Raw genomic sequence first — 20,853 nt, 5'->3', positions numbered from 1 at the left:
GAGTTTTATTAGAATATTGGTTACGTGATCGCGCCTCGGAAGTATCCAGCCAGAAGTTATTAAAAGGATATCACATTTTTATTCCATTAAACCCGTATAAAATTTATCCCCATATAAGATTCTTTTGAAATTGTACTCTCAAAGCAAAAATCTGCGCAAAAGTCTTTTAAGATGAATATTTTTTTTTTTTAACGTTTTTCTTCATTTTAATGAGATTTTTCATAAAATATAGTAGGTACCTAATTGAAAAATATCTATTGAACCTATTATTTGCCAGAAAAATAAGTATGGTATATTATGTATTAAGACTATTCAAAACACATTTTTAGTGTCTGAAAAATAGGCCAAAATGCAATCTGTGAATTGTAAGTTTATGTTTGGCCCAATGGTTGACTGGTAGATAATGCCTTGTGGCATTAAGTCCGCCATTTGTACTTTCTTGTGTTGTGCAATAAAGGTTAAATAAATCTTCATAAACTTAATAGTCACCTTGATTAACTTTTATTACAAAACTTCATACAAAAGCACAGAATAAGTAATAGTAGTATCATACAGAACGGCCACGCACCATCCCGCCCGACTCGCATTACCTCGCCCCGCGAATGGCCGCGACATGAATCTGGCGGACTTCTGGCGTGCTCTCAGTAAAGCGACTTACCCACACCACATACACAATGCTACGTGTACAGACGTGCCGCGCACACATTTACACGCAAATGATTTTTGATGTATGGCGTGTCCGCCCTGTGACAAAAGTAGGTACTAGAGATGTGCGCCGATGGCAAAATCATCGGCGGCGGCGTCCGATGATTTTTTGATCGGCGGCGGCGGCGTGATCGGCGTGAAATCGGCGTGGCATAATTTTTGATACTGCATGAGAACGTGGCTGTAGAAACTCTACATTAAAGCCTTCTGAATATTTAATAGACTATCCAAAACATATTATGTGTGTTTTCTAAATTATTGCCGAAAATTATATCCCATCATGTCACTTGGCAACCATATATTACCAATACCAACCTAACGGTTACCAACGGTATGTTTAAATATGAAAATAAAAAGTTAATGTTAGAATAAAGATGTCATCGTTTTCGAAAGTAAACGTCTCTGGCAGGTTGATTCGCTCAACAGAATGTCTTTGAAGTATCCCGTTTTATGGAATATTAAGGTCTACTTTGTTTTATTTACTGCTAGCTTAGTGATGATACTTGGTAATTTAAGTTCCTATAGGTAGGTATAATTGTTTAGGTATAGCTTATTACGAAGCTTTATCCTGACTTTTATAATTTTGATTGAAATATAATATATTGTTAAGTAAAAGAAGCTGATAATCTGAAGAAGAATTGATCGTGTGTAATTTTAAATGAATTTGTATATTATGTGATTAATAAATCAAATAAAGTATTAAAATAAATCAAATCATATCTATCATAAATGATGACCCTTATGCGTGTCATCAGCATCATACGAGAAATCATAAAATACGCAATTATAATCGTGGTGACAGCTTGCTCTCCAGCAACATTCTAAGAAGAAAATAGCATGTATATGTCCTAGGATATGAACCTGCTATTTTCTTGACTTTAGTTCACTGATTAAATTGACAATCAAGAGACTATTGAAGTAAAACAAAAAAGCTGTGCGATAAAATATCAAATAATAACCTGAGATCCAGAAACTAGATCTTGTTTAAATTAACGCTAAATCGTTATCACAGCTAACACCGCAACGGCAAAAATGATGCTAATTTGGTTCACTGGCAAATAATAAGCGAAAAAGCATAAGGTTCTTTAAATTATATCTCTGACACTATCTACTCACTACGCAACATGCAATAAGACACGATAGGTATCAAAATTGCCCACGCCGATTATACGCCGGTCAAATTTATCGGCGGCGGCGGCGTGGAAAAATCGTCGGCGGCGGCGGCGCGGCGGCGCGGCGCACATGTCTAGTAGGTACCGTAATTGAAAACTTCCTCATCAAACCAAGAAAGCCTCTTTAATGTCAAAGTTTCAGTGTGTTCTCGTTGAGCAAACTTTATTTTTATCTTCCATCCCAAACTTGTACATCGCCCAAACTCTTAACTGTAGGTGGACCTTATGCATTTTGTAACAAGGTCCACAAATGTACAGTTAGGAGTGTTACTGTTGTACATCCGGCTCTCAAAACGACATAACTTTTACGGTAACACATGACAAACTTAACAATGTTGCCGAGACAGTCGTCACTCCTTCAGACTCGACAACATTTCGTACTAAGTCGAGATAGTTTGATGACTTTACCGTCAGCAGTGATAAGTTGGCAGTATTTTTTGTCGTGTGAAAGTGTGATTGGTTTGCGTTTATGTTTATAACCGTTCGGAAAACAATACAAAGGCAGCCATAAAGAAACACACAAATGTGTTTGGAATCATGGTTGTTTGAGCAGTTTCCTTCTGCTGTGCGGTTCTTTTATTTATCTACGAGTGATTCTTAAAAAAGTGGCATCGACAGGTTAAAGTAAATGAAAAAAATTTTTTTGTGTTTTTTTTACTTTTAATAATGAAAAATATGTTTTACCACTTCAAGTACCCCAAATTTTCAAAAGGGAATGAAAAATGAAGAAGTTATTTTCAAGACGTACAATAACCTATACATTGAACACAGGTTAAAGATAAGCAGGTTACAGTAAAAAATACATTCATTTTTATTTTTTCCCTTGAACGGACAATAATACGAATGTCTCACTTTTAGCATAGATGAATAAACCTTCATACAATATTAAAATTATATTATTACATTAGGCCCCATACCAAATTCGTAAAATAATCGAGACAAGTTAAAGTTAACATTCCGTTACAAAACCCCAGATTTCTGCCTTTAACCACTTGTCTCTACGAAACTACGACACTTGGGTCATAATGGTACCCTACGGTGGTTAGCTTGATACTTGCCTAATATTTTGCCATAGTTATGATCTAAATATTTTTTTCTGTGTATGAGTCAGATGCAATACCGCGCATGTACAGGTTGGTACAGGTTAACAGAGAAAATATCCTTGGACAAACTTTGTGCGTGAATATTGTTGTAAAAAAATATATATAAGGCCTGTGCAAAGTACATTTTTAAATGTATTTTTTATGTTATTATATAGCATGATATTTTATTTACATAAATTGGTGCTTATAAAATCTAAAGAACTAAAACTGGAAGAGCGATGCTTTTGGGCAAGACAGGTTACAGTAAAAAGTGCTACTCTTTATTTTTTATAAATATAAGTATTAAATTGAAATAAAAATAATGACTTGGCCTCGATAAACATTGTTTTAGTTTATCTAGATACATTTTTGTTTCATATGAAAAAGAGCAAATAAACATACATTCAATTCAAAAACTCGATGACAGGTTAAGATGCCACTATTTTGAGAATCACTCCTACACACATATCATAAACCCTTTATGATGCGTTCAAAAACCAGAAGTTACGACCAGCATAAAGATAAACAAATTTCTTATCTGTGTAAATGTTGTTATTGCGTACAATAACGTCGGTATCGATTTAATAATGACATTCAAATTTCCAACATTTCTGAAAACCACAGGAATTTGATATGACTTCGTTTCTAATATCAGTCGAAATTACGTTTTATTGAGTGTGTGATCAAACGACAATGGTTATCGTAACATGTAGTTTCTGAACACATCATAGAAAGCTTATTAAATGTGTGTAGAAAAAGCACTGTATGTACAACTAATTGTAACATAATTAGGCATTAAAACACTCGCATTCAGCTTGTTTCATAAATCTACAGTCATACTTTAAAACCTTTCATTTTTGTACAGTCACCTGCAATAATATGTTGCACAACGAAGGCCGAAAAAATATCTGACAAAATCTTATTTGTAGAGCCAAGACCGTGCCACATATTATTAGTATTAGCAACATATTAGTGCAGGTGACTGCACATAGTACCTAGTTAATAAATAAATAAATATTTTGGGGACAATCTTACACAGATCGACCTAGCCCCAAACTAAGCTAAGCTTGTACTATGGGTACTACATAAACTACTATTATTAATTGGTTAGAATTAAAACAATATATAATTATAGCGGTCGGCTATGTAAGTAATTAAAAATTAAGACTGTTGTAGTTACTGAACCAGGTAATAGGTAATATATGTTTGCTAGATCAGAAGGTAAATAAAATTTTATACATAGAGAGTCATTAATAGGCTAACACTGAAACTGTTCAAATCACGTGCAGAGTCAATATAACACCAAACGGTGAAATAATTCACACGCAAAAACAAGAAACATTCTAAAGCAAACTACAATATCCATAAAAAACGGTAGCCAAGAAAATAAAACTCATTGGGTTACGCTTGGTAATACTATCAATACCACACTGATATATATTAATATATATATATATAAATATTCACTTCTGATATGGAAGGATGTCTGGAACAATGATCAGCAAGGCTAATATGGTCGCCTTTTTATCATCTGTCACCATGCCTGTCACGTTCTAACAAGTATGAAGGTGCGAAAGTGACACATAACATGACAAGTGATAAAAATGCGACCATGATATCCGTGCTGGGGCTTATTGTGTGTGTATTGTGTTTTGTATGTAAAGTAAATAATAGTATTAGCTTGTATTTTATTATGCAATAGGCCCCAGTATGTAACATTGGTGATTTAGAAGTTAAAGCTGAAATCTATCTTCGCGTCTATACGTGGATTTTATGTGTTGGACCATTGGTAATAATTTAATTAAGTACTTTTCCCCCAAATTTTCGTTTCCGGCATTATTTATCGTGAGTAACACTACACCTTATAAAACAAAGTCCCCCGCCGCGTCTGTATGTTTGTTCGCGATAAACTCAAAAACTACTGAACGGATTTTCGCGCGGTTTTCACCTATCAATAGAGTGATTCTGGAGGAAGGTTTAGGTGTATAATTTGTTAACCCGTTAGAAGCCGGGGCGGGTCGCTAGTATTTAATATTTCAGTATTTCGTGTTGGTCTAATAGTTATTACCAAGCGTAACCCATCCCACAACACAACTTACCAGGCTCAAACGCTACTGAGACAGTAGCCGATGCATCAGGCAGGAATGTTTCAAATACTTCTGCCGGGACAAAATTAATTCATGCATAAACGAAGAATAAAGCCAATTTAAACGCGGGTCAAATGCATCGACTATGTTTTAAAACTATGAAAACAAGTTAATTTCAAATCAGTGCTCGGTGAAAATGATTGGAATATAGTTGTAAGATTGATTAGTCTTGCTTATACGTGTGTCTCTAAAATTCAGGGATCGGAACCGGTTTTTTGCAAAAACTGTGAAATAACTATATTTTCGAATTATTTTATACTCGAAATGTAGGACTCGGTTATGTACCTACATATTTAGGTAACGACTTCGTATTATTAGATTGCCCAATTAGAAATGAAATATTTAACAAAGAACGAAAAAATACCGTTTTCGTTCCCATACAAAAAATACCGGTATCCGATCCCTGCTCTAAATTAATATTTTTAGTCAATTATTTTTGTTGCGAAAACATTAGTGTTGACCAATCGGAACGACAGACATCAATGCTTTTAATTTCAAATTCTTTTAAATATTTAATTTCAAATAATATTATCTAACATTCATTATAATACGCATATGCATGAATCAGTCTAAGCTCTGCGAAGACTTTGCAGTTACAAAGTGTGAAAATGCCACTGTCCGCTAGATATTCACGAGGCTATTTGTGTACCAGCGGCTAACTGATGGACGGCCGACCCTAAACTTAGGACTTAGAAATTTATGGCACTTCGCACTTTGTCACTTACCAAATCAGGGGAGAATTAGCTTAATCTGACTCTGGATACCTAAAATCATTTTCACCGAGCAACACAAAAACATAGTTAATGCACTTGCCGACTCCACGAACTAACTGGATCTCTGCCATGCTTAAAATTAACTCATTAACTAGTAAAATGCATTAATAAATTCAAAATAATCAGAAAACTCCGTTGAACGTTCCTAGATTTCGTAATGTTAACGGAAAATCAACCTTGATTCCGCTCATTAAAGCATACAGGGTGATTCAGGAGACGTGATCTGGATCAACCCTACACATTCAATAAATGTTAACCTAGCTACAATTTCGTACCAGAGGGCTTACCGTTAAAACCGAAATTTGCAAGTTGCGGGGATCTTTCCCTTTACTCCAATAAGGTCATAATTAGAGTGACAGAGAAAGATGTAGGTATGCAATTTGCGAACTTCGATTTTCGCGGTTATAGTCCAGTAATAGTGACATTAGCATTGACGTATAAAATCTCAGGACTGGCCTTACGGGCAATAAGAATGGGGCCAGTACAGCGGTGTGACACCGCTACAACGCGATTGGTTGATGAGTTCACATCACGCACGCGATTGGTTGATGAGTTCGCATCACACGCGCGATTGGTTGCAACTAGCTGCGTTAGGCTGCGCGATTGGCTCGAATTGGTGAGTCACACCGCTGAACTAGTACCATTTTTAGTGCCCGTAAGGCCAGTCCATAGATATAATACGTCAATGGACATTAGTATTTTTTATCGTGGAATTAAAAATAAAAAAGTATTTAAGTAAGTCCTGTGTAAGGCCACTTCCGCCAACGTCATCTTTGCTTTATCAATGACAAGTGTCAAATTGAATTTCACCAGAGTCTAGTTTACATCTGAAAAATCATATCTAAAAGTGGGACAGTTTATTTTCTTCATATTCAAAATGATGTCATAACGGTAAAAGAGGTTTTATCTTTATTATTAATCGGGTGTTGTGGGGTAAACACAAGTCAAAATATTTAATAAAAAATAATTTGATTTGTTCCTAAAGTTGTTGTAGGATGACCGTGGTTGTAGATACTACTTAAGCAAATGTTAAAAAACAGGATAAAGGTTTGGTTGTAAGGTAAACGTACTGGTGCTCGACGCGGTCCCAGTACATGTCATCTTGAAACTTAAGTCATTGTCAATAGAGGTGACAGCAAGGTGTTTTAGAGCTCGACATGCTAATGCCCAATATATTAGCATGTCGAGCATTAGTACGTTTACCTTACTAACTTAAATACGTTGGCGAACGATCCATTAATATTTACTGCTCACGTCTCCTAAACCACCCTGGATTTTAAAACGGAAAAGCAAGATGCGACCCTCCGTAAGTTAGTTGGTTAAGTCTCACGGGCCAACAGTCTAACTTTGTATGTTGGCAGTTCGTGAGTTGGCACGAGTGTGTTGGTTAACTTGCGAGCGCCGTTATCGTTAAGTTGTCAGTATTGGGCCGTTTGCGGAGTTTGAAAATGGAACTGCGGCGTTCGAAACTTATGACTGTGATATCGTTTTAGTTTCCTGTTGAGAATATCTGATATTCGTTTTTAATCATAAAAATAATCATAAGTACATAAGTAAGTTAGAGTTTGTTCGGAAAGAGAAGAGTCGTGGACTGAAAATTAGCGCTGCGCAGGCAATTTGTAATGAAATGACTGACGCAGCGTATGCTGAGCCCGTTCCTTTCGCCGCACAATTTATTTTTTAATCTTATTATATTATGTAACCTGTATGCTTTTTGTGTTGCAATAAATGGTTTCTTATGTATTGGCGATACATTCCACGACTCTTTTTTTTCCGAACAAACTCTAAGTATTATAATTAAAAAGAGGGATTTTTTCGTCGCAAACACGATGTCTTTTCTTTCTTGGGATTTCAGTATGAACTAGAACAAAACGAATATTCAGTCATAAGTTTAGATCACTTTCTTCCATTTTCCGGCAGTCAATTTGTTACCAATTTACCTAATTTTGCAATCCATTCTTGTTGACAGCATTAAAAAAAAATATATCTGCCAATTAAAAAAAAAGTCTTCCTTTTAGAATTTTAGCAAAAACCCATTTTAGTATCAATTATTTATTGTTTTCTCGTAAAGCTGACAAAGCATCACGCTACTTTTAGTTCCATACAAAATAAAATAAAGGGTCTGAGATTATATCTGCGTTTGCGTCTAATTGCCACGACTCTGCATACATTTTGTATGGGTCGCGGCCAAGGCTCGGAACCGGTTTTTTCTTCATACAAAAAACACCGGTATTATTACGTTCTTTTTCGTTTTTTGGTTTATTATTTCATTTTTAATGGGACAATCTAATAATACGAAGTTGTTACCGAAATACATAATTCAGGGCTATTTTGGGATTTAAAAAAACCGGTTCCGAGCCTTGGTCGCGGCAATAGACTGTAGACATATTTATTTTTAGAATTATACTAAAACGGAACAGGTTACTAATGGATGCATAGGTTTTTTTTAATAACGGACATCACGGTAATAAATAGTGATGTTACTATGATGATCAATTTTTTTTTAATTTGTATCTTAAGTTATATGTTAATGTTATATTACATACCACCGATCAACTCCGGGTTTCCCAGGTTGACGTAAAAAAGAACATCTTTCTCGTAACTGTCCTCTTCTATGATGTGTAGTGGGATGAACTTTCTGGAACAAGCAAAAATAACCAACATAATAATGATGTACTTATTTAAACTAGGTACTCGTATGGGCTGTACATTGCTGGGGTACCCTACTTATTGTATTACTGTTCTAAACGTAAACACAACAAAATTACTGCATAAAACGCTCACTGAGTTCACAATATAACAAAAAAGGAACAGAAAAAACCTACACAACAGTTTACGAAATACATCCCACGGGAACTCGATAACGGTAACTCGGTTAGGTGAGAAAATATTAGCCTTATACAGGGAGCGCATTCAGATACGGAAATTTAATGCCTATTTCATACAAATTAAATACGATATTAAGAGCAATAGACCACGGACCACGCAAAATTTTCACGTCAAGTTGCTACTTCAAGAGATTAAAAAAAACATTGATTCTATTTTTTATTGGGGATATGTACGCATTCTTACAGCCGAGTTTGTTCAAAGTTAATTTTACATGTTGATAAGTTTATAGTTCTTTGTCACGTCACGTGAAATTGACACGACACGTGGTTAACAGCTATTGGAAAATCAGTTAGAATTTGGATTGTTTAAGCGAAAATATGGTAAACAATAAATAGCTGTTGAGGATGTAATGGGGTAGTTAATGATCGCTATAAGAATATTATAATACAGTAATTTTATACATTTAGCGTTTGCGTCAAATCCGATAGTTCTGATATTTTGCAAACTTGTTTATGATGTTGGCTCAATGAATAATCCAGGTTTGTGAGCACCAAACGCAACTTTATCAAAAATCGAAAAAACTGCGAAAATTCCGTTTTTTTTTTAGCTTTGGGTGATTATAACCCTAAAGGACTAGTTTTTGATACTATATTCTCAGTACATTTTTAAAGTAGACTAAATTTGCTACAATACGAGACTAGATTTGTCTCTTTGGATCTAATAGTTTCTGAGATTTATTATTTTAGAACTACCGGATTTGACGCAAACCAACCCTCTTAAAAAGGCGACAAAATTACTGGATATTAGTACATTATTGCAGAGGTAGGAAAATGGCAATCTGTGGATGAGATTCAATATTGTAATGTTGGACGATGCGAAGTTGTGTCTACATAGAAGATGAATCCACGAATTTGCTATTAGGGGTCATCCATTAATTACATCACACAATTTTTTTTAGACACCCCGCCCCCCATACAGGCATATGCATATGTATAGCGCTTACAAGTACAAGAGGAAATGAGGGAAAATATATCATCATAGCATTGCATGTATGAGGAATTGTCAAAGAGATATGAAATGCTGGTAAACCGGGGTAAGCTATGGAGCGAGCTATTACATGCAAATTCGTTTTGGCTATCATTTCGATTCGTCCAATACATATTTCAGAATCATGACCCACAACGAAACGTGTGTTACCCTTACGGGGAGAACTTAAACCGATTTACGTTGGGAAAACGGCCCAGAGAGGCGATGGTTAGTAATAACTTTGTAAGGATATTAGGCCCATTAGGGAGATACTGTACTGTCTTACAAAGTATTAGCTGAGAGCGACCGTTTTTTGGTTTCATATTTCACAATATATTTTGTATTGTAAATATTGTAAGGCGCAATTAAACATGTAGTAGGTATGTACCTAAATGTAATGCAAATCGCATCCGATTACCGGCAAAGCCTTTACTCTTACTCATGCGTGCTAGGTAGGGAATCTAAACCGGTTTTTAATTGTATGGAAAAACTGGTTAATTAAAACCGGTTAGTAACCGATCGAAATAAAATCCTTAAAAACCTAGTGGTAGGACGGGGCAGAATTGTATTCAAAATCAAAAGCTTCAGATGAATAGAATTCATTAAACCAAAATTTTCAATTCTTAGCAAATGTTGCGTAACTTTAACTTCACTCACAAGTATGATATTATTGCTTTTTAATTTTAACATCACTTTAATGTCAGACTTTTCTTAACACATCGTAGGCGCTTTCCGCTACATACGGGTTTTCCCGTGTTATCGGCTACGCTCGTAGCAGCTCGCGCTGGCACTGAATGTCGACCCGATTCAAACTTTAAGATACGTCAGTTAATAGATCTAGAAATGATATGGCTGTGTCAAATGTGACGTTTATTCAAACAAAAACGTCCAGATCTATTAATTGACGTATCTTAAAGTTCTAATCGAGCAGTGTGTTAAAATACCAAGTAAAAGCTGTACATTTTCACGTACAGTCGACGTCAAAGATATGTTTACACTTTTGCACCTTACTCCTTTGTAATAGGGCGAAAAATGCAAACATATCTTTGACGTCGACTGTACCTATATTTTTGAATGTAGCCAACGGTGACCGCTGCATCGGTAAGGCGCTATCGATCCTATTGCCACCGTACGGGCTAAGTATAGCCGTCCTTCAAGTAGGACAAAACACGAACTGCCAGTAGGTTAACTTGACCAATGACCAATGCCCTTGAATAACTAAATTATAATAAAGACATTAGGTTCAAAAATCGACTAAGCCCCACGTTAAGGTTGACTCACGCTAGGCCGGGCCGGAGCTTCCGGTGCGTCGTTTTCTATGGAAAGTACCACGTGATCACCGAGCAGCCGTCATAGAAATGACATGTCGGACGCCTCTGCCCGGGCACGGCCCGGTCTAGCGTGAGTCAACCTTTAAGCTTAATAAGGCCTGTGTTGTGGGCCGTAATAGTGTTGCCGCAATTAAGTCGTATATTTCGAAACAAGAATTATAGAATATAAATGTCCTTCAAATAGGACAAAACACGAAATGCCAGTAGGTTAACCAATGACCATGACCTTAATTAAATAAGTAATCTACCTACTTTATAGTACATAGATTAAGTACTTAAGCTTAAAATGAGACGTAAAACTCATAAGAAAGACATATTAGCTCACTACTTTGATGTTTTCTAGTTCGTAAAACTAGCCAATTTTCAGTTTTACAAACTTATCGGGCTTACTTTACTTAAAAAACTGCCTACAATTTTTAACAAAAAACACCAAGACATACCGTAAAATGGGGTGAGTAGGGACGAAATCGAAGTTCAAACCCTTATAAAAGTTTATTTTTATATGTAGCACATTGATTTATATACAAAAAAAGTGTTCCGGATGTATGAATTTTAGTTTGTCAATGATAATTTGTTGTTTCATTTCATAACTTTAGAGATTAACATGAAATAGTAGGAAATCCCAGCTCACCCCGTAGTTGGGGTGACGAGGGATTTCCTATTAAGGTGAGTTTTGAAAATTGTTGGATCGACACTTTGGGATTATGAACATTATAATAGGTTGATTTGTTATTAGAATATATAATTTACGTAGCAGTAGCCTGTAAAAACCAACTCACCCCTCTGTCATCCCTCCTCACCCCATTCATAACCCAACTGCCCTCGTAATCCCTACTCACCCCATTTTACGGTAATAAGTTAGTTCAATAAAATCCCAAAACAATAGGGAAGGCAAATGTCAAAGTGACATTGCCTAACGTAATAATGGTCCTTAAAAAGCAAAATATTAAATTAAGTAAGTTCCTAGTTTTTATTTGTTATTGCGAAGACAACTCAATGTTTCGTCCCGAATTGCTGCGAAATGGGGAAGGTTTTATTCCTAAGAATACATATGGTCAGAAGGTTTCTCTATATAATTAATACATCTCTGAATGTAGAGGAGCCATCCACTAGAGTCAGTCTCAGATCAGTTTTTACAGAATCGTAAACGAAACTATTGCATTTTTATCATTTTAACGCTTAATTTAAAATTACTATTATTTTTGAAATCATGTCATACACTGGCTTTGTGACCCCAAAAGTATCTTGGCCTCTGACACAAGAGAAAGCCATTCTGTCTTAATCTGCTCCAATTCACGCCAATTGTTTACATTTATAAACTAATTAGAAAAAAAAAATTAAAGAAGAAAGAGGTATGTCAGGATCGTAGCAAGATGGAAATCCGTGGTCTCTGCCTACCCCTCCGGGAAATAGGCGTGATTATATATATATATATATATATATTTTAATAATTTTGCATATTTTGAAACAGTTCCACCTTTTTGTAGTCGGGTAAACAATAATGGACCTACTGTTACGTACTTTACTGCGAGGGCGTCGTCTTACGTCACCCTGATGGTCAATCTTGGCGAATCATTCATGCAAGACTAGTGATTTTGTTTCCTTTGATCGTATCGCTGGCACGAAGCGAATAACTGGGTAAAAATCTTTACATTATTATAACAAATACATTACCTTATCTTCGCGGTTGGGTTAACTACCTTAACACATTCACTGCCATCAAACCCGTTAGACGGGTTCTCTGTTTGTAGGCGTTTTTCGATACAAAATGGTTTTCGGCAAGGCTCAGAAACCGGTTTTTTTGAAAAACCCGAAATAGGCCAATATCTTTAATTATTTTTTGCTCTTTACGTAGGACTGAATCATGTATTTAGGTGACAACTTAGTACTATTAGATTGTCCCATTAAAAATGAAATAATAAACTAAAGAACGAAAAAGAACGAAATAATACCGGTATTTTTTGTATGAAGAAAAAACCGGTTCCGAGCCTTGGTTTTCGGTCAGTAGAAAAAAGCGGCAAATATAAAAATCTAGGCGCGAAGGCTTATCTTCAAATAGAAAATTTGAATTTCGCGCCTATTTCTACTGACAAAGTTGTTTGACAGACTATATTTACTGCCTAATGAAAAATTCCTCCCGTTTTCCGCCCTACTAAACTTATCATCACAAATTAATTTTGTTTAAAAGGTATCACACCAATCTTATTTCAATTTCAGCGCATCATGGTTATTTGCCCGACGTTAAATTTGATGGCAAATCAATATTTTTATCAGTCTAGACGCCTCATCTTTAATATAAATAATAATGAATGAATGAATGAAAATCTTTATTTCAGGCAACTAATGGCCCATACATAAATACCTTAAAACTAGCATACATATTATATAAAAATATATTTTATAACTAAACTTTAAAAAAACTAAACACTACATATCACATAATAATATGTTTACTAATTAAGTTTCAGAAACATTTCTAATTAGAACACAATTGCTATAATAATGTCAGTAAGGAATTGGTTTACGTTTAGGTATATACGGAGTGATTTTTTTTAAATCTCGTTTTTGCGTTTCCGCGAGTTTGGTTCCATAGTAAAAGCTGTTCAATGTGACCTAGGTATACATATGATTATATTATTCTCCCCTCAGGGTATAATCAGACATAACAAAATCACCCTGTATTTATTTGTATGAAATTCAAATGGTAGGTAGCTTATGTATTTGGTGCGATTAATTTCATCAGCAAGCTATCCTCAATTTAATCCTTAAATCAGCGCAATAAGGTTCAAATTACATTGACTAGCCAGACTAGATAAAATCCTTATAAGTGTACACAATAGACGTGCGCGCCGGTCGAAAAAAATCGGGCGGCGGCGCGCCACGAAAAAATCCACGGCGGCGGCGTGGGATTTTTCAACTTTTCAATATTAAGACGTATAATGAAAAGTTACGCTTAACCCTTAAGGGGCTACCCCACGCCAATGACCTTCGATCTGTATCCCTTAGTTTTCTAATGTTTTTTGCAGCTTATTATATTACCAGCAAGGCTTTAAGTAATATAGTATCCCATATTTACTTCAAAGTCTTCGAGATATTTGGCATCAAATTTGAACAATTTTAGGCTAAAAAACTGGTTTTCTGGCCATAACTTTTGTGTTAATTAGTTTAAAATTAAAACCCTGCACACGCTTTTCGAGACGTCAAAGACGCACTCAAATATGTAGATTTCGTAGGCACATGTAAGATCCTTCACTGTAAACTAGATACGAAAAAAATGTTTTTTTAGATAATGTTTAAAAAATTCATAAAAAAATAAGTATTCATTTTGTTTCAAAATCCGGTGGACAAAACCGGAGATAAAAGATTGAAAAACCGATAACCGTTTGTCTTATAATTCTATCTGTAGTGCAAAAAAAGGAGATACGATTCAAAACTTGTCAAAAATCGATGAAAACCTCGGGTAGCCCCTCGAAAAGGGAAAAAAATGTCAAAGAACTGTGTTAGTATCATTTTTGAAGTGAAAACTTCTTTAGCGGCGCTGTGCACTTTTTGAGGTGGGGAAAAAATTATAAACTCGAGACAGCGTAAGGCGTAACGCGTAAGGCGTCTCTCCTCTCTTTCTACCTCGCGGCGAAAATGTATGCCTGAGCCTGCTGTTTCATGTAGGCGGCGCAGGGCGCTTGCGTGACGTTATGTTATGTGTGACGGACAATGTCATCGTTTTTTGATTTAAATGCCATCTAGTGAGTTTCCCTCAAACTGGTATTAATATAACTGTAGTACCAGTAGTACTCACAGTGATGTGCTTAGGGGTTTCAAGTAATGCGACGATACAACGCTAGATGGCGTTAACCTCAATTATACATAGTGCTACAGACATTTTGCACTAAATGGCGCTGTTATTAATATTTTTAGTTACAATGTCGTTGAGTTTTCACTTCTGCCGGCACTCCCTGAGTGCAACCCGTTGTTTTTTTTTGGTGTTATTATCTTATTATATGGTTGTTTATTGTAGAAAAATCATGAAAAAAATCTATTTATAATAGTTTCGAAAAAAACATACGTATGTTAAATAAAAAGATACGCCGCATAATGAAATACATACAGTGCATAAGGTTTTTTTTGTCAAATTCATGGTTTTTTTATAAATATACAATATTGCATTTTTTAATTACAAATTACAAACACTGATAATGTCAACTTATGTTATGAATTAAAGTCAAACCTATTATTTTCATATTTTTCCAAAAACTTTATAGCTCGTAGGTGGTAAAATTTTAGCAGTCATTGACGTCATTTATCAAACTTAGCGGGGTATCGTAGGAGGACTAGGAGGCAGCAACATCTGAGCAATGGTTTTTACAATAATGCATGCAATTTGATCAATATTTTGTAAGAAATTTCTGAAATGAAATAGGGTCTGTCTCTTGATGTCTTGATGAACGCACAGGAAAAAAAATCCGTATAAATATTTTTTTATCTATTTGGTTCATTAGTTCATTACGTTGTAAACCGACAAGTAATGACTATTTAAAACGTTTTGAAACACCTAACATCCCTCTGTTTAATTATTTACCATAAAAACCACCACCACACTACCAGAAAATTTGATAATTTTACTCTTCGCATACTTGGCAATGTCCAACATACTGGACTTAGCAAAAGTGCCGTGTAATCGACAACGGTTAAAACACTGGAAATTATACTTTGTAAATGTGATTTCCCCATACATACAACACATTTTTATGAAAATCATACTGCCACATAAGAAATAGTTAGTATGGTGTTGGTGCGGCATAAAATAGAAATTAAATTATACAATAACCAAAAAAAATCCGTACTAAATTATTGCCATGTAAGTAAGTATTTTACGTCAAAAATGTGAGAGTTACGTAGGAAGTGGTTCCCGCGTTAATTTTTAACTATTTCTTATCGGTCTATGACCTATTACATATTTTAACGCTGCATAATACTGTCTTATAAAAAAATATTCGGCGCGAATTTTAAACTACCGGCGGCGGCGGCGGCGCGCTGGTTCTCTATGGCGGCGGCGCGCCGCGGCGGCGCGCACGTCTAGTACACAATAGACCGAAAATGCTCTGTATAAACCAACCTAGTATAGATAATAACAACTGATAAAGACCTAACACAAAAACAGAAGGTTCAATTTTCCCTGATTTGTCCGCATAAGTATTCCGAATAAGTATGGTTATTTATGTACGTACGTACACTTAGTAGAAGCTTTAAGGGTATGGAAATAAAGTTACAATTTGCTTAATCCAACCGCATAATTCAGTTTCATTTAAGTGCTCCAGTTTTGTAAAAGCAAAAATGTCAGGAGTTTCTTGGTTGTTAAGTCGTTTCCGAGTAAAGTCTAGACAACTAAAGCTAGGCTAGCCTAAACTGCGTGTATAGTACTAGCGGTTGACCAAAATCAGCTGCAAATGGTGTTAAAGGTATGAAAATCGGTACGCTTAATCTTTAGGCCATTTGAATCAATTTGACCCGTAGCACCAAAAAAAGAAAACAAACGGAAATGAGTTATGACGTCATCTTTTTTTGTATTGAAAAAAAAAATCAGAAACCTATCATGTGTAGTATTAAATGAAAGGGCATTTTGAGCCGGTTCTAAAAATGTATCACATTATTATATTTCCGCCACTTGCATTCAATTAAAATAAAAATAATTTTCAAAACATACCAAGTTTGGGCTCCTCCAGATACGAAACCGTTGAATTATTTTTTGTAAAGTATACCTCAAGTAATACCCAATATCCCCATATCTAACCCCAAGAAATTAATTTCGAAAATATTTAGTTTTAGTATTTAAAAAAAATAATAATATTACAAATTGTGATCTATCAATCTATCGATGAAACGGCCTCCTAGCCTAGTCGATAGTGACCCTGCCTATGAAGCAGGAGGTCCCAGGTTCAAATCCTGGTAAGGGCATTTAATTGTGTATTCATCATCATCATCACACAAATAAATACCCATATACACATATACAAGGTTTCCTATCTGGAGGAGCCCAAACTTGGTATGTTTTGATTTTTTTTTTTATTTTAATTGAATGCAAGTGACGGAAATATAATGATGTGATATATATTTAGAACCGGTTCAAAATGCACTTTCATTTAATACCACACACGATGGGTTTCTGAACATTTTTTTTAAATTTTCCATACAAAAAAAAGATGACGTCATAACTCTTTTCCGTTTATTTATTTTTTTTGGTGCTACGGGTCAAATTGATTCAAATGGTCTAAAGATTAATCGTGCCGATTTTCATACCTTTAACACCATTTGCAGCTGATTCCCGAATTTCAGGCTGTACCGCTATCGCTAGTAATTATATAGGCCTGGCTATCTGCCAGATTTGGGCTAGGACATGTTTGTGAGTTAGGTTTGTGGGTATAGTAGATATAGTAGCGGAGCGGAAGACTATTTAGGAAGATTGAGGTGACTATGCTTTAATAGTAGTTTATGTGACTGCTACATAATGAAAGGCATTTAAATACGAGTGTGGTTTCACAGATAAGAAATTTGCTAAATTAATAATTTATCTTTGTGCTGGCGGTAATTTCCGGTTTTTGAACGCATCTTAGAGGGTTTATGATAGTGGATATGTGTGTAGATAAAGGAATTTAACTTTAATAACTAATTCCGGTTAACTTTCCTTAGCGTCATCTATTTAATTCGTCTCATTATATATGCCTTCAAGTTACTTATTCTTCTTTCTCGCGTTATCCCGGCATTCTGCCACGGCTCATGGGAGCCTGGGGTCCGCTTGACAACTAATCCCGAGATTTGGCGTAGGCACTAGTTGTTTACGAAAGCGACTGCCCTCTGACCTTCCAACCCAGAGGATAAACTAGACCTTATTGGGATTTGTCCGGTTTCCTCACGATGTTTTCCTTCGCCGAAATGCGACTGGTAAATATCAAATGATATTTCGTACATAATTTCCGAAAAACTCATTGGTACGAGCCGGAGTTTGAACCCACGACCTCCGGATTGAAAGTCGCACGCTCTTATCGCTAGGCCACCAACGCTTTTTTCCTCTTCAAGTTACTAAACACTACTTTACAGGCAGAATTTTATTAAATATTTAAAACAAAGTCAATATTTAAAACTTGTTTTTAGACTTGAACCTACAGAACTAGAACATTTTCATATAACTTCATAAGAAATCGCCTCACGTCTCTTCCAAGTTCCTGAATATTATTTAGTGACAATGGACCTTTACGACATACTTAGCGTGAAGCACTTACGACACATTTGTAGCCATTGTGCGACTATCGCCCTTCAATAACGGTAACGTATGGCGACTGATCGGTTCCGGTACGGTGTAAGTGTGGAAAAGTCTGCGTAAGTGTGTATTGTGTGTCAGTTTTATGTAAATCCTAGATTTAGACTCGGTCAAATGTGTCTTAAACCGGATCCCTTTGTTTGACATAATTATTGAAAGTCATAATGTAAAGATTGTCAAATTATCATTAGTCATAATTCTGAAACCGTTAACTTTCAGGATTTTCGTAAGGTTATCCTATAGATAGGTTAGGTTAGGTTAGGTTTGTTTAATGGCAATCCTGAGTTACGCGTTCCTGAGAAAAACCAAATTATGACTAACGAAAATGATGACAAACAATACATTAGGACTTAAAACTTTATGGGAAACAATAGAGACCCGTCTTAAACATTTGGATGGCGAAATTGACTGTGACATCGCCCGCCTCAGCGATGCCAGCAGTAACACTGCTGCAGTCTCAATGCTCTCAATCCGAATGTTACCTTTACTCAATATTATCTGGCGTGTTCGAGATTGAATACAATAGGACAGGATTTAATAGTCTAGAATTGTCTGCCAAATTTTTGTAATTTTCCCTATATCTTCCATAAAGTCAACCAGACCTTTCCTTGAACATTTTTGTACATGACATTTTTTTATGACAGTTCCTCGCGTTGTCCCGGCTTTTTGCCACGGCTCATGGGAGCCTGTGACCCGCTTGGCAACTAATCCTAAGAATTTGCGTTAGGCACTAGTGTTTACGAAAGCGAATGCCATCTAATTTTTCAGAGGGGACTAGGTCTTATTGGTAATAGCCCGCGGTTTCCTCACGATGTTTCCTTTACCGAAAAACGACTGGTAAATATCAAATAATATGTTACACGATGTTGACTGACAATTCATGAACCTGTAAAGACATAACGTTCTTCTATGGTCTACTGTGGTTAAGAAGGTTGTTTTTCAGGGTTTCGTAACCAAAGGGTAAAAACGGGACTCAAATTACTAAGACTCCGCTGTCCGTCTGTCCGTCTGTCCGTCTGTCTATCTGTCTGTCACCAGGCTGTAACTGATGAGTCTGTTGCTGCTATAACAACAAATACTAATAAAAACAGAATAAAATAAATATTTAAATGGGGCTCCCGTACAACAAACGTGATTTTTTTGCTGTATTTTTGGCGTAATGGTACGGAACCGTTCGTGCACGAGTCCGACTGGGACTTAGCCGGTTTTTTACTTGTAACTAAATGTATGCCGCTTTCCCTCCCAGCCCATTAGCTTGCGACGCTCTTGTCGGGCGATGCTCTTGCCCTTATCGCTCATCGCTGTCGCCTGTCACTTCAGCGACATTGTCTCCCTAATCGCTACTATCGAAGTCCTAATGTTACCTTTCAGTTATGGGCTATTAGGGAAAAATGGGAGGGCAATGTATTCTTATAACTTTGTGACATATTTTACCCTTTGTTCTGTTAGTGTATGATTTAGGTAACCCGTAGGTAGAGTTTGCAAACGAATTTAGAACATACCTACTACCGTACCTATTGATGATTAATATTTCGTTCACATTTATAGTAGTATCGCAAAAAATGTGGTTGTCTGTAAAGTCGGTTTACGGACGATAATTTTGCGTGATAACGTCATAAGAAAACATTGATGAAAAATTGCATGCTTTGGCCGTAACGTTACCATGGAGATCTGTCCACAACGTGACACTTTTTCGTGCATGCTACCGGTGTTCATCGATTTATAAGACGTTATCACGTCAAAAACTACTACTTACGACCCCTGTTTAGTTACTACTTCATTTACATAACATATGATTACATCAAATTAAAAATAATGGACATAGTGGAGTTACAAGCATCCCGACTATTCAAACTTACAATTATTCATGTTTGGGACCACTGGAAACCTTAATCATCCTCAGGAACACAACACTACATAGACATACCTACAGAATAAGTAGCAGCGCTATTATGTATATCTCTAACCTTCTGATTCATCGATACCGTATAACGATATAACGAGAAAGTTATTATTTTCGTAAACGTTACCGTTCTGTAGGTAATCCTCTTGTACATAAAGCTGCTTGATAAGTAAACTCACGTACCCTTAATCCATTAATAAACTGAACCCCTTAACCTACCAAAAAATTCGATACGTATCTCATAAAATACGCCCAATGAATTATTCACACTCACATTAGCTTATAAGCGTGCCGCATACGCATTCCTACACGCTATTACGAAAAGGTAACATCTTGAACTCTTAAACTTACTCGAATTTATACCTAAAGTATCAGAATTTAAGGTTGAAGTTCGAATGCATGCCTCAAGTGGCATATGATGTTGTGAAAGTAAGTTGGTTAAAGTAAAAAGATGCGTAAGTCAGCTTGGGTGAGATCATTTATCACGGGTCCCGAGAGCTGGAAGTTTGCGAGACAGTCCTGTATCTCTGAGCAGGGAAGGCAACGCTGGAGAAAAGAGATAAAATTGGATGT

At 35.9% G+C, this 20,853-nt stretch overlaps 1 protein-coding gene across 5 annotated transcripts in view; it reads right to left on the bottom strand.

Moving 5' to 3' along the window:
• Positions 1-20,853, bottom strand: part of LOC134799323 (sodium/calcium exchanger 3) — a 189,798-nt gene that overhangs the window by 49,069 nt on the left and 119,876 nt on the right. For 2 of the 5 annotated variants that reach the window (XM_063771711.1, XM_063771712.1), the window contains exons 2-3: positions 8,426-8,517; positions 5,059-5,118 (exon numbers count right to left, since the gene is read on the bottom strand). In XM_063771711.1, coding sequence (XP_063627781.1) covers positions 5,059-5,118; positions 8,426-8,517 — 152 coding nt within the window. The remainder of the gene's footprint in view (positions 1-5,058; positions 5,119-8,425; positions 8,518-20,853) is intronic. The other 3 variants (XM_063771713.1, XM_063771715.1, XM_063771714.1) reach the window with 2 other exon arrangements.

This window comes from Cydia splendana, chromosome 18 (assembly GCF_910591565.1).
Source record: "Cydia splendana chromosome 18, ilCydSple1.2, whole genome shotgun sequence".
In the NCBI taxonomy this organism is placed as follows: domain Eukaryota; kingdom Metazoa; phylum Arthropoda; class Insecta; order Lepidoptera; family Tortricidae; genus Cydia; species Cydia splendana.
The sequence above is the reverse complement of the archived record's forward strand: the minus strand, read 5'-3'. Positions and strand labels throughout refer to the sequence as shown.